A 14200-nucleotide genomic window follows, 5' to 3' on the forward strand; every position below is an offset into this window, starting at 1 on the left:
AAATAATCATATTTTAGGCCTTAAAAACATACTTTTGCTATAAGGTAGTGACATGTAAAAGAATTCCAGAACATCAAGAATGTTACAGAATTTTTCTTCAAAAGACTTTTTTTCATCTAGCTTGAAAATCATTTGTCAAATCCTTACCACAAAGCTAATTAACATGACTAAGTTATGAACCTCTGGAAGAAAAGAAAAAAGGGGAAAAAAGAGGTATATAATTGAAACAGCAATTGACCTTTTGTTTGGTAGTATTTCTGGGTACCCTTCTGATAAGGTTACTCTGGTTCATTAACTTTAATAACCTTTCCTCTTGGGCTCTGGGTTCCCAATGTTCTCTCTCAAAAGCAGGTCTCTTTGTACACATAAATTCTCACAGAGCAAAAAACCCACATTTACCACAACAGCCTCATTGATAGCTGAGCAAAATAAAATCTGGCACAGAGTTAGCATCCTATTGGAGTTCAGCCAAAATGTCATTCTGGTCCATGAAAGCTTTGTGGCCCAGTAGAAGCTTAAGAATAAGTCTGAATGAAACAGATAGAAATGGGACTTTTTCATGTACCTGAATGAAAATTTAGCAAAAACTACATCATTTGTAATCATTCAGGAATGTAATATCAACATGAAAGTAAACACCAGAAGAAGTACTATATGGAATGCAAATGATACCAAAAAACATAAAAGTATACAGAAATAATTTGCCGATTTCTCCTTCCCAAGACTGCTAAGACCATTTATAAGAGAAAAGCAAAAAGAAGTAGAGTGAAACGGAAAAGATGAGTAGCAAAAAAATTTAGAGAACATTTGGCAAATTGTAAGCCTGATGAGAGTGATGGGGCTATGAATCTAATCAAACAATCATTTATAAAGTACCTAACAGGGAAAGACAGTGAGCTTGGTACTAGAATATAATGAACAAATGATAAAGAGTTCCTGTCCTCAAGGAGCTTATGTTCTTCTGCAGTGGAGAAATAAAACATGTAAACAGAGAAATGTATCCACATCAATTTAAAGATGAAAATAATACCAAGAACCAGGAAGATCAGTAAAGGGTTCCTGTAGGAGGTGGCATGTGAGTTGAACCTTGTGCTAGGGATTCTAAGCAAGAGAGGTGAGAAGGTTGTACATTTCAGGAATGAAAGGCAGCTTGTGCAGGGGCAAGAGAGGGACTGCTGAGCTTTAGGGGCAGCAAGTGGGCTCATCTGGCCAGAAAGATGTGTGAGAAGATGTATGAAATAAGCCCGAACAAGAAGGCTGAAGCCAGATGGTGAAGGGCTTTCAATGTGAAGCTAAGGAGTCTTTTATCCCAGAAGTAATAAAGGTTTTTGAGTATGGAGGTGATACATTTAGGCCTGTGCTTCAGGTCATGCTTTTAACTGGCTGTGTAGACAGTGAATCTGAGAGGACACAGGAATAGGAGGGAAGAGAAATGGTGAAAAAGTGGCCATTTGGGTCCCCAATGGGGCAGCCTGTCCTATTCACAGGTTGTTGTTTGTCCCTCATTCTCAAAGAACATTAAAGATGACCACAAAGAAAGTGATGTCATAACTCGCAAGTGGATTTTTAAGTGAGGGAGATCTGTACAAAAAAGGAATGAAAGGACAAGAAGGAGGAGAACCAGAAGAAAACAGTGTGATCAAAACTCAGGAAGAAAAGTATACTGAATGTGGGAGACAGTGGAAGGTAAAACTAGAAAGTAAAGTAAGGACCAAAGTGTGTGTGTGTGTGTGGGGGGGGGGGGGGGGGGGCCAAGAACATTAAGCCTTAGCAACTGCACTTCATAGCCACAGGTAATGAGTATATGCTAAAGGCTTCTGAGATGAGCAGTCTTATGACCAGAACCACAATGTCAATGATATAAAGGGTTAACTGGAGGTGGACAAGACTACAAACAAAGGTAAAAGTTAGGAAACCACTATAACAATCCATGTCCAACATTTTAATTATATCTAAATCTCACTAAACTGCATTCCAGCTCAAATCAAGACCAAACTATACTCAGATTAGAAAAAATAAGATCCTCTTACTCTCTTCACTGTCTACTTAGTCTTTATTCCAGAATAAAACTTTTAGCTGGTTATTACCTGCTTGCATCTTATTCACAGCAAAAACTGAGAAATTTCAAGGCAACTATATTTTCTAGCCCGTATTCTTTTCACTATCATAAAAAGACTCAAGGTTCAAACTACAACTGTCTTTAGATTCTGCATCTTGAAGATAAATTATGCTCTCGTTGGCTTAATAATCTTCCACAAGTTGGCACACTGTCATTTCATTTCTGAAATTAGAGCAACTCATCTACTGTAGTTCCTATAGCATGAAATATGAACCTGCCCTGAAATTAAGATCATTCATTGGCTGTGAAGAAAAACTCGGGTAGGTAGCACAGTAGTACACTTGAGAAGGGGGGTTTGCTTCTCACTAAAACAATATTAAGGAAAAAAAATAATAACTAGATTTGGAGTCACTTGTGTAACCTGGGTCAAATCAGCTAATCTCTGAGACTCAGTTTCTTCATCTATAAAAGGAGGGCATTAGGATAGATGGATCTAGGACAATTTGGGAAACAAAAGAAAAAACAAACTTTTTTGTTAGACTAAAAGTACATGGAATGCAGCATTTAGTGTAGAGACAGGAGCTACACTTGTGATTTTGAGTCTTCCCTGAATGAGGAAATTCTATTAATGCAGGTCTGCCACTTAGGAGTCCTAGTTGCATACAGAATGAATGGAGAGGTTAAACGACTTCAGGAGAGTCACACAACTGAGAAGTACGGGGGTTACTTGAACCCAGCCCTTCTGCATTACAAGGACCTATCCACTACACCGAACTGCCTTTCTAGCAATTAGTATAGTGATCTTAATTCTTGAGCTTAGGTGGTGGGGAAAGTGAGACGGTCATGAAATATAACCATTTTCCAGTAACTTCATTAGATCTTTCCCTTTCAGGTTACCTTGACAAGTGATTGAAATCGGGGTCTAAATAGAATCATATTAACAGGGGGAACAGTCACTGATAAAGTTTAAAAACATAAACCTTAAAGACACTAGATAATCCAACAACCAACTGGTTCCCTGAGGTCTAAAAATACTCAAATCTTCCCTACCTTTAAAGCTCTCACCTGATCCCACCACCTCGTAAAGCTATTGCCCTATGTTCCTTCTCCTTACACAAGCAAACTCCTAGAAAAAGCTGCCCATTTTTATAACTTTCACTTCCTCTCCTATCCCTCTTGCAATCTAACTTTCAACTGCCTTACTTAACTAAAACTATTTTATAAAAATTATCAATGGGCTACTTCAATCAACAAATCTGATGGCCTTTTCCCCATCCTTATTCACGTTCTCCCTCATCTCTATAGCATCTGATGCAGTCAACTACCCTGTTCACCTGGATATTATCTCTTTTGGGTGGGTTTTATGACAGTGGTCTCTTTTGGTTCTTCTCATCCAACTGTTCTTTTAAGTCCCCATTGACTGATCATGCATGTTATGCCCTCTCAGTGTATACTGCAAAGCTCTGCCATGGGCGCTATGTTCTCTCTACACGTAGCTACAGAAATGCACAGATACAAAGACATTTGTAATTTAGGAACCTAACTCTCTTATTCTCTCTAAACCCTTTTTCTTTTAAAATGTTCTATAAGATAAACTCTAGTAAAACCATACATGAGTCCATCTGTAAGACAATGAACTCTGTTCTCCCCTAACTGCTAAAGAAGACTAACTTATTCAGTTTCCAAAGTGAATTTTAAAAATCCCTCTCGCTTCTTTTCTAATACTAGGGTTGTGCCAGAACACTATCACTCATTCTCCAGGAAAATGGAAGAAAAAGCTTCAAACTGTACATTCTACATTTCAATGGAAACCACACAAAAAAACCCACAACAGACATTTAAATAGTCAACAGCATACCTCTGATGTGTAAAAGAAATTATTCTTCCCCACAGCAACAGTCTGAACACTGTTTTTCCTCCTTCCTACACACTCTACACATCACCAGACACAAATAATCTAAGGGTAATGGCACTAGGTGTAGGGATTATAATAAACAAATCTGACAGACATACAAAGCTAAATAGAATAACACAATATTTCCCAATTATCCTACAGGTTTGGATTCTCTATGAATAGTTTACTCCCACCAAACCTCAAAAGAAACCTTTAAAAACTTCTAAAAGGAATATTCATGCAACAGTGAGTTTTTCTTTATAACTTCTCCATTCTTGGAATTGTATCAACCTGAAACTACTACTATAGATTAAAATAACCAAAACTTAAGTATTTTTCAATAATGTAACCAGGGAAAACACATGAGAGGACATTTGGCAACAACTGGGAAGTGACAATTATTTACAACTGTCACTAATTTCAAATAAACTGATGCCAACTTTAAGTTTCCAAAAGTATGAGCTGGCACTTTGCACTGTAATTTGACTTGGTATGTAATACTAAAAAGAGCAAATACTATTGCTGACTGATGAAGAATTCACTGAGCAAAAAACCATTACTCTTTACCAGTAAAGTACTGTTATGTAATCATCTCTACTTTTCTTGGATTTTTTTTTAACAGACTTTACTAAATAGTCTTTACTAATAGACTTTAACAAGACTTTCTAAGTTACACTAAATTCAAATTTCTACACAAAAAGTGAAAAAGTAGTAAAGTTATCATTACAAGAAAAAAACAAACTAAAGAAAAATAGTTATCCATTTCAAATTCACTTTCAGTTAACAGGGTTACTTACAATCTCATCTGGGCAAAAGCAGAACAGTCTCCCTAATATTCAGTATAACACAGGCAATTCTTGGTTCTCAAGGCTTTTGTTCATTTGCTCAACAAAGTACGTAATTCTTGCTTTCTTAATCTAACACTTTAATAGTACAGCTTTTGTCAGTGTCCAAAAAAGAGGAAGGCTTACAGCAAATATCCATTCAGGATATAAAATATATGTAAAAGTGGAATTTAAGACTACTTTCAGATCTATTCAGACCTGGGTTCAAATCCTACCATGGGGGCCACTACAGTGTGACTTGGAACAAGTCACTAAGCTTCACTGGACTCCACAGTAGATGAGATGGTCTCTGAGGCCCATTTTGTACACCTTTATGATTTCATGAGCACCTTTTAACATTTTGTTTTGAAAAGTAAGAATACAAATGATAAAACGCTTAAAAAAAAAAGTCACTAGATTTGATTCTACCTGGGGAGCAGCCAGCTTATTCAACATTTCCCTGGCTGAGAAACCTAAAACTCATGTGACAAAATACTCAGTCAGAAGATAAAAGTCCCAGGTTTAGAATTTCAACATCCCCTTGATCAAGTGACCAAAGTTATTTAATTTTTAATCTTCTTAGTTGAGAAAAAGTTAATAAAATTTCCTAACTCATAAGTAATTCACAAGACTATCCTAAAAATAAGCTGAACATTTTAGGTGAAATAATCTGAACACATATTTTTAAAATTTTCTTTAGCACTTTCTCTCCAACACTGTCTTAAGGGTACATGGCACAGAATCTTATGTTCTTGTTATTAACAACAATAATTTAATGATTATAATGCTTTAAATTCTATAAAGTATTTCTTCACAACAACCCTATGAAGCTGACACTAAAAATATCATCTCTATGCTCCAGATGAGAAAGTTTAGGCTCATACACTCGCTCATAGTAAAACACCTGGCAAACGTTAACTTCTAAGTGTCAGAACAAGGTCTGAACACAGCTAGATCTACTTCCAAGTCTAGTAATGCTTCTACTGCACCGGGCTGCCCACTGTAATAAAGGTGAGATTATATTATAACAAGAATTCATATTTTTTTCTTGGAAGATTCAAGATGAACCTGATGTTAAGACTAAATGATTGAACCTTGAAGGGCTCTGGCATATATATATGTATATATAATATATATATAATATATATATATGTACATATGTGAAAATCAAGTTTGAACAACATAAATGCTCCTTTTAAACTCCTTTCCAGGTCAGTAACAGGACTTTTAGAGAAAAAAAACAACAGAAATCCTTCTGGTTCTGATCTTAAGCCAAATTAAATTGAGGAAGCACCAGATGCTGTCCCCAAAATAACAAAAAACTATAAAACATTATTTAATTCAAGACCCAAACCAATTCAGAGGCAAAAATAACCACAGGAGTCAAGCATGCATCTCATGTAAAAGTGAAGGAAATATAAAGACCATTACAAGATTTGAAAGGTCAAAGAATATGTCAACACAAAAATGAACTCACTCCAAAAAAAAAATCAACCTATTAAAAAACATATCTATTAATATAATCTATTCACCAAGGCCTATAGTCAATTCTGAGTACAGCCTCAAAGCGTTCTCAGAACTCTACCCCATTCCCTCACCCACTTGTTGTCTTTGTCCTTCGTTCTCAAAGAGAGGACCATGACATCAAGATAATGATGTAACATGCAGTTGACTTTGATTAGAGTGAGGGAGGGCTATGCAAGGTCACCAACCTCACTTTCTTCTCCTGAGCCATCTCCCCTCACCCACTAAGAAAAGATGGACACAGCAATTCAATGGGCACAGCACTTGCTAAAAAACAAGCAAACCAGTGTCCACATGGTTTTTGGTGGATGGCCAGAAACAGTGCAGTTTGAGACTAGAATGCCAAAAAATATGGGGACTAGGGCCCACAGATTCCAATACTTATTGAAAATGAAAAATTGTAGCTGTCCAGATGTGAATTAATTAAATGGCCTTGTCATTTTTTTCTGGAATCCCATACTCAAAAAAAATCTTTAAATTGCAACACAAATTAGAGAATTCATAATAGGACCCTATCTTAAATAGCTGCCTTTAAAGGGATAAAAGGAATCTGGCTAGCATGCCAAACCAAAAATTCTTATGTCATCCCTCTAATAACCATATCAGGGGTTTTATTTGCCAACTTTAATAACAAAGTTTATCTGTGACCAACACAAGACTAATGCTTCTTTATCTTCAAAGAGTAATTCATAGAGTCAGTGTTATCCTACTGAATTATGGAACCATATAGCTAATTCTGTTCTTCCCACCCCCACCCAATCATTAGTAAATTCAACAATATTACACTTCTGATTGTCTGAGTCCTTTAAAAGCTGGACACAATACAGTTTTGATCATGAGTAATATTCTAATACAACAAAAATTTCTTTCTATTCAATCCATACAAATCCTAGTAACCAAATCAGCTGTTCCAATAAAGAATCTGAAACGGAAGAAAATAAAAAGAGTACTGAAGTATATTTTAGGGTTAAATGCAAGCAGAAAAATAAATATACCATTTCAGAATATGGATTTGAACTTGAGCAATTTCCTAAGCTAAGCCAAGGAAAAGACACAGCCACCAGCAATGTACAAAGGGTTGGGGAGCTTCCAAGGTGCTTGAAATTCACTTGTTACTTTGTTAAAATACAAATGTTATCTGGGAGGGACAGCTATTATGGGTCACAAACATCTGGGCTCAAAGAGAAGGCAGCCTCAAAATATCCCCTAAGATTGGGCCTATGGAAGCAAGAGAAAAGCATAACATTGAACCAGAATAAGATGCTGAAAGGGAAAAGGAAATGATGGAATTTTGTAGATAAGATACTTCCCAATTCTGTCAACTTCTAAACTAGTAAAAAGGTCAAACAACCACTTGGCTCAAGATTTTGTGGAGGCCTCAAATTCAGCCTTTCCCCTCCTAAAAACAGATTGTGAGAGTCCCATAGCACAATCAAGAATCAGTAGACACCAGGAATTAAGACACCAGACATTTTAAAAAAACAGAATTCCAAATTTCAGTCTAAATCTTGGGCAACTTGGCACCTTGCTAATTCAATTTAATTTAATTCGACAAAATGTATGTATACTAAGAGTCTGGCACAGATAAACTCTTAAGTTCATTACACCAAAGGAATCGCAAATTTCAGAACAAATAATTAAAGACTAAGCTTGTATTATGTGGAAATCAGAAGCCAAAAGAAAGGAATACAAACATCTTCCCCCCATCACAAAAAGTTCCTGATTCTAATGTGCTTGACTTCCACATCTGTATCTGTTTCCTTGATCACTCTTCAAAACTCCAACCTTCTACCTCAGATCACTATGGGACAACTCCAAACAGATGATCCCACCATCAGATCTGCAAATTCAACCTGCATAAAATAAAATTTATTATCTTTTCCTCAGAATTGGCTCCTTCTGACTACATTATTTCTATTAAGTGGCACAACCATTCATATAAATTTCCCAAGTTTCAAACTCTGTTGCTACCTTTAACTCTTCCTTCACTCTCCCATTTCATATGGAATTTGTCACCATATCCAATGTCACCAAATTCCCTGATGATTGATTTCAACTCCATACTATTTCACACCCATCTCTATCTGTACGCTCATCACCCTAGAACTGCACTTTATTACCACCTGCCTAGAATACTGCAACAGAACAGTTCTCACCTCCATGCTACCTTGGCATCATTGCTAGATTAATCTTCACTAAACATGAATCTGGTCCTATCACCTATCTGCTCAAAAAATTTTAGTGGCTCCATATTACTTACTAAATAATGCTTTAACATTTTTGCTTGGCATTCAATCTGGCACCCTTTTACCCTTCTAGGTTTATTATACTCTGTTTTACAGATTCTGTGCTCTGGGCAAACCATCAAATCTTTGTTTTCTGTCTGTCTCTTTCTTGATACTGTTCCCTGTCTCAGGAATAACCTCCCCCTCCCCTTTGTTTATTGTATCCCTAATCATCCTTTAAAGTCCAATTCAAAGTCCTTCTACATTCTTCACTTTCTCCAACCATCATTACAAAATAAATACACCTAATGTAGAGTGAATATGAATACACCTTCTTGACCTCTTACAATATGGCTTCTGACCTTATCACCCCACTGAAGCTTCACCCTTCAAAGTTACCAATGATCACTTAGTTGGCAAATCCAATGGCTTTTTTTCTGTCCTTCATCTTCTAGACCTCTCTTGAGCCTGTGACACTGTTAATCACTCTTTCTCTTTGATATTTTTCTCTCCAGGTTTTCAGGAAGCCACCCTCTCATCATCATCTACCTATCCCATTCCAATCTTTCTGCTGACCTCCAGTCTCAGCCTTCCAATTGCCTTTCAGATATCTCAAACTCAACATGAGGTATTCCAAAACTAAACTAATTATCTTTCCCTCTAGAACCTCCCCCTCCTTAACTTCCCTATTATTGTTGAGGGGAACACTATCTTCACAGGCCCCTAGAATCACACCTTACAGTTTAGCTTCCACTCCTGACTCTCTGTCATTCCCCTATCTACAACCTATTGTCAAGGTCTGCTGATTTCAGTTTTGCAATATCTCTGGAATACACTCCCTCGTCTCTTTGAGATGCTGCTGCCAACCACCCTGGTACAAGGCCTCAATATTTCACTCGTCCACCATTGCAAAAGTCTGCTGGAGGATTTACCAGTCTCAAGTCTTGCCTCACTCCACTTCATCCTTCATTCAGTCCCAAAGTTACTTTCCTCAAGTTTAAGTTCAACCACATAATCTTCATAATCAATAAACTCCAGTGGTTCCCTATCATCTCCAAGATCAAGTGCAGAATTCTCTATCTGGCATTTAAAACCATTCACAACCCAGCCCCCCAACCCCTCCAGTCTTCTTATATTTTCCTCCTGGCCATATACTGATGCTGGTCTCTTGGATGTTTCATGAACAAGACCCTCCATCCCTCAGCTCCAGGCATTTTTCCCATGACTGGAAGACTTTCCCTCTTTATCTCCACATTCTGGCTTCCTTCAAATCAATCAATTAATCAATAAACATTTATTAAGTGCCTACTATTTGCCAGGTACTGTGCTAAGTGCTGAGTAACAAAAAAAAGGGCAAAAGATAGTTCCTACGTTCAAAGCTACAATCTAGCACGGAGACAACATACAAATATATTAAAAGCTATAAACCAGAAAAAAACAAGTAACTAACAGAGGGAAGGCACTATATTTAAGAAGGGTTGAGAAAGGCTTCTAGTCAAAGATGGAAATTTTAGTTGGCCCACACAGCTGGTAGGTCTTCCTTATTCCAACCAAATCCAGCAGTCTATACCACCTACATGCCTATCTTGAATTGCCTTTCAAAACAGCCAATATTAGAAGCAAATGGAGGTGGTTGGAGCATGTAAGATGGTTGAGGACCAATGGCCAAATAATGCTCTCAGTAATGGTGAAGCAGTCTAGATATGGGGATGTGGGGTTTTGGGGGTTCTTTCCTCTTATCTTTGCTGCACGTTCACCTGGCTGTTAAATGAAGCTGCCAGAAGCACCTGTGGTGTGTTTGTGCTATCTGGGTGTACATATAGATCCTCAGTCATATTTACGGCATCCCAGAGATCAAATACAACACATGATACAAAATAAATACGATTCAAAACTTTATAAAATTTTTGAAAGCAAAAATTCCATGCTGAGTTTCTGTTTCTTTAAAAAAATCTAACTAGAAATGAATGAAGATCCCAGAACTCAAATATTCTACGTTATATATGCTATGAAGTACAAGAGACAGAACACTACACCTGGAACCAGAAGACATGTTCAAAGGTAGCATTAGACACTGACTATTGTGTGGCTCTGGGCAAGTCACATAACTGCTGTCTGCTTTGGTTTGCTCATCTGTAAAAGGGGGATAATAATAGCACTTACCCCCCAAAGCTGATGTGAGGATAAAATGAGATAGCTTTGAAAATGTTAAAGGACTATATAAGTGTTAGCTATTCTTTTTCTGAGTTGGCATAAAGTTGTTTTCTTCTTGAAAAGTGAGAAAGATTAGTTGAATAACTGAATTTAGTATGAATATTACATGCAAAAAGCAACACATTACTTGAGCGTAAATATTGGCCATCTATGTACCAATATGAGATTTTTCAAAATTCAAGTAATAAAATACCATCATCCTAAGTAATGGTGTTAATTTCTTTTCTAGACGGTAATATTAAACTGCATTTTAACTTGAAACCATTAAAATATTACAGACCTTAATCTACTTTCATTGAAATAGGTTGAAGAAATATAAATATACATCCTGAGTACAAAGCTCTTCAATTCCAAAGTATGAATAACATAAAGTATGTTTGCAAATAAACTTGGGCCACCAAATTTGCATCAGCTTCTCATATACTTTTTAATATCCCCTAATCCAATGCCCTCATTCTACTAATTCCCATCTCACTGGGGTAAAAGTCACATAATCACACTGAAAACATATAACACTTATTCCAATAAATTTTCAAGGAAACCCAAGAAAAAAAATAAAAATAACATAAAATACCACATAATAAATTTCTTTTTAGCTATGTGTCAATGCTTATTTTTATAGCTGTTTCAGTCAATCTAAAAGTTTCTTCTGTAGTTGTCAATTAGGTATTGTCCACAATAACTTACTTTAAAAAAAAATTTTCTGTCCAGAAATAATGCTTACCTGTCTGAACATCGATAACCATTTGATGTCCACCTCTCATTCCTGGTCTGCTATCTTCTCCATCACCTAGGAAGATAAATATAATCAACAATGTGAAAATTCTTTCACTCTATTTTAAAAGAACAAAAGGATTCTTTTTATAGGTAGGTGCAAACAATGCATTATAGAAATTTGCCCATACTATTTCCTCAGAAACATTCCAAACAGGAGCAGCGAACAAACAAACCAACTTAAGGCTGTGTTATCTTGAGATTCATTGTCCATGTATTTTCAAGACATTATTGTCACTAGAGGCCATTTTCTATTTAAGATCCATTCTCTGACACTTCAGATACACATGCAGTACTCCAAAACTTGGGTTAAATTCTCCAGTCCAAATAAAATGAAAATATATAACAACATGATTATAATTATCTCCCATTATCATTATGAACTGTCTATAATTTTTTATAGAATTTTTATGGAATATGAAATATTCCATAAATATTCCAATGGTCTTATGGAATTTTTTAGGGGAATATGGAAAAATGTGCAGGTTCTAAATTTTCAGGACACAGTACAAAAACTACTAGAACCAAGATGTTATAAAGACCTTAATTTGGTGGCAAAAACAAATTCATTGTTCATTCCACTCCACCATCAATTTAAGAACTATGCTTGATTTGATTAGTCTTCAAATGAAATCATAGAACAATTGCCTCATTATGGTGTGAAGATACCACTGTGTTCTCAAAGCCCACGCTAACAGAATGGATACTTTGGCAGGTCCTACATAAAGCTAAGATAAATAGGTTCAATGATTGAGTGTGCTTTTCTTACAGGTAACATTTTTTTTAGCCACTAGAACTTATGAAAACAGTCTACTAAATCATGGAGGAACTGTAATCTGGGCTAAACAATGATGTCATAAATTCATAAATATCTAATGATCTGAATAGTAAGATGTGAAATGATGAACTCGGCTTTACTGTGATTTTTATACTGACCACTAAGCTTACTGGGAAGGTTTAAACATATACACTGAAATATTTACCCCTGAGGATAGGTGAAGAAAGTAGAACATAACTGAAAAAGAATGTGATGTAAAAACAAAAAGCAGTCCATTGATTGGGGAATCGCTGAACAAATTGTGATCCATGACTATAACAGGATGTTACTGGACCATAAGAAACAATTAAAAAAGAAACAATAATTAGGGAATTCAGAGAAATGGGAAACTTCAGATGAACTGATAAAGAGTACAATAAGTAGAATTAGGAAAATATAATATGAAAACAATATCAAGGAAAAGGAAAAAAAAGGAACACCATAATAATATTGAGCAAGCTTAGCCCCAGAAAAAGATGAAAAAATACACGACTTGCTGGGTGTCAGAGGAAGAAAAGATACATTCAAAAATGAAACTGATGTAAAAAGATTTATTAATAAATATATAATGAACAAGAAATACAATAGTAAAGACAAGATGAAACATTTTAAAAGAACAAATATTTCTTCATTAGAAGGGCAAATAGTACGACTCACTGCATGTATTTTAGATCTAACCTTAGCAAATGCAATCTTGTACAGATGAAAACATAACATTTACTTCAAGGAGTCAAGAGATTACAGTATCTAATGTAGTCTTTGATTAAGAAGCCAAAAGATTAGGGTTGTATTTTCAGCCCACACAAAAATTTAAACACATTATTTGAAAAGCAAGAGTCCCCAAGTTTCAGCTTTTTAGTGATTATATTTGTTTCTCATCTATGTCACAGAAGATAGTGGGCAGAAGGATAAAATGTCAATTTATAATTCCTAAGAAATAAATTAGGTGATTGAAAAAAGTCAGAGAGAACTTTATTCAAGGTTCATCATCCATAAGAACTCTTGTTCTCTTCCTCTTTTCTACTGACCAGTTTCTGAGGATTCTTCAACTCAATATACTGAAAAGCCTGGGAGGACAATGAAGGTAAAGCTTCAACTGATGAGTTTTTCTATCTTTGGTACAGGATTAACAGAGAGATGACTAGAAAAAAAGGCTTAATGACTGGTTTTTTTGTACTGTCTATGAATTTCACTTATCCGTGCTGCTCCTATAGTCTAGTAGCGTATAGGAAGCTTTTGTTTGTAACATGGGCTAAAACATATATATATGTATATATATACATATATATGTGTGTGTGTATATATATATGTATGTATGTATAACAATACAACAGAAAAGACTTTAAACAAATCTTTTACTAGCATAAAAAAAAAAAAAAACCAAGCAACACAACATACTTGGCTAAGCACAAGGTGGAGGAAGACCAGTGAATTTTTTGCCCTATCAAGTTAAAATCCTATTGTTACTATTTATATTCAAGGGTTTCTTAGCGTAGCAAAGCTGCAGAAAAAGTTGCATTAAACAAAAGCATTTAAATTCTGAAATGGCTGACTCACCTTTGGTGCTTTTGGGAATGATCTGACTCCACCTTGGCTTATATTCCTGTTGACTGATATATTGATTGAACAAACCATCTGCAACGGTAAAAAAAAAAAATTCCTTTTAACTTGCTTATACTTTTGTATTACTGTAACAGAAAAGATAGGATTTTATAAGTCTGTATTAAGCAAAATTGCTATTCCAAGATTTTCTCCCTAGGAATACATAATATAAAACATATAACATGTCAGTCAATTTAGTGGCATATTTTCACAAAATATGTCTCATTTCATTTTCCATGCCATCCCAAATAAAATGGTACTACATTA

At 35.6% G+C, this 14200-nt stretch overlaps 1 protein-coding gene across 2 annotated transcripts in view; it reads right to left on the minus strand.

Annotated features, from left to right (window-relative positions):
• The window catches only part of MKLN1 (muskelin 1), a 244633-nt gene that overhangs the window by 104575 nt on the left and 125858 nt on the right, over positions 1 to 14200 (minus strand). For both annotated transcript variants that reach the window (XM_072650124.1, XM_072650123.1), the window contains exons 7-8: positions 13889 to 13966; positions 11465 to 11530 (exon numbers count right to left, since the gene is read on the minus strand). In XM_072650124.1, the coding sequence (XP_072506225.1) occupies positions 11465 to 11530; positions 13889 to 13966 (144 nt within the window). The remainder of the gene's footprint in view (positions 1 to 11464; positions 11531 to 13888; positions 13967 to 14200) is intronic.

This window comes from Notamacropus eugenii, chromosome 3 (assembly GCF_028372415.1).
Source record: "Notamacropus eugenii isolate mMacEug1 chromosome 3, mMacEug1.pri_v2, whole genome shotgun sequence".
Classification (NCBI taxonomy): Eukaryota; Metazoa; Chordata; class Mammalia; order Diprotodontia; family Macropodidae; genus Notamacropus; species Notamacropus eugenii.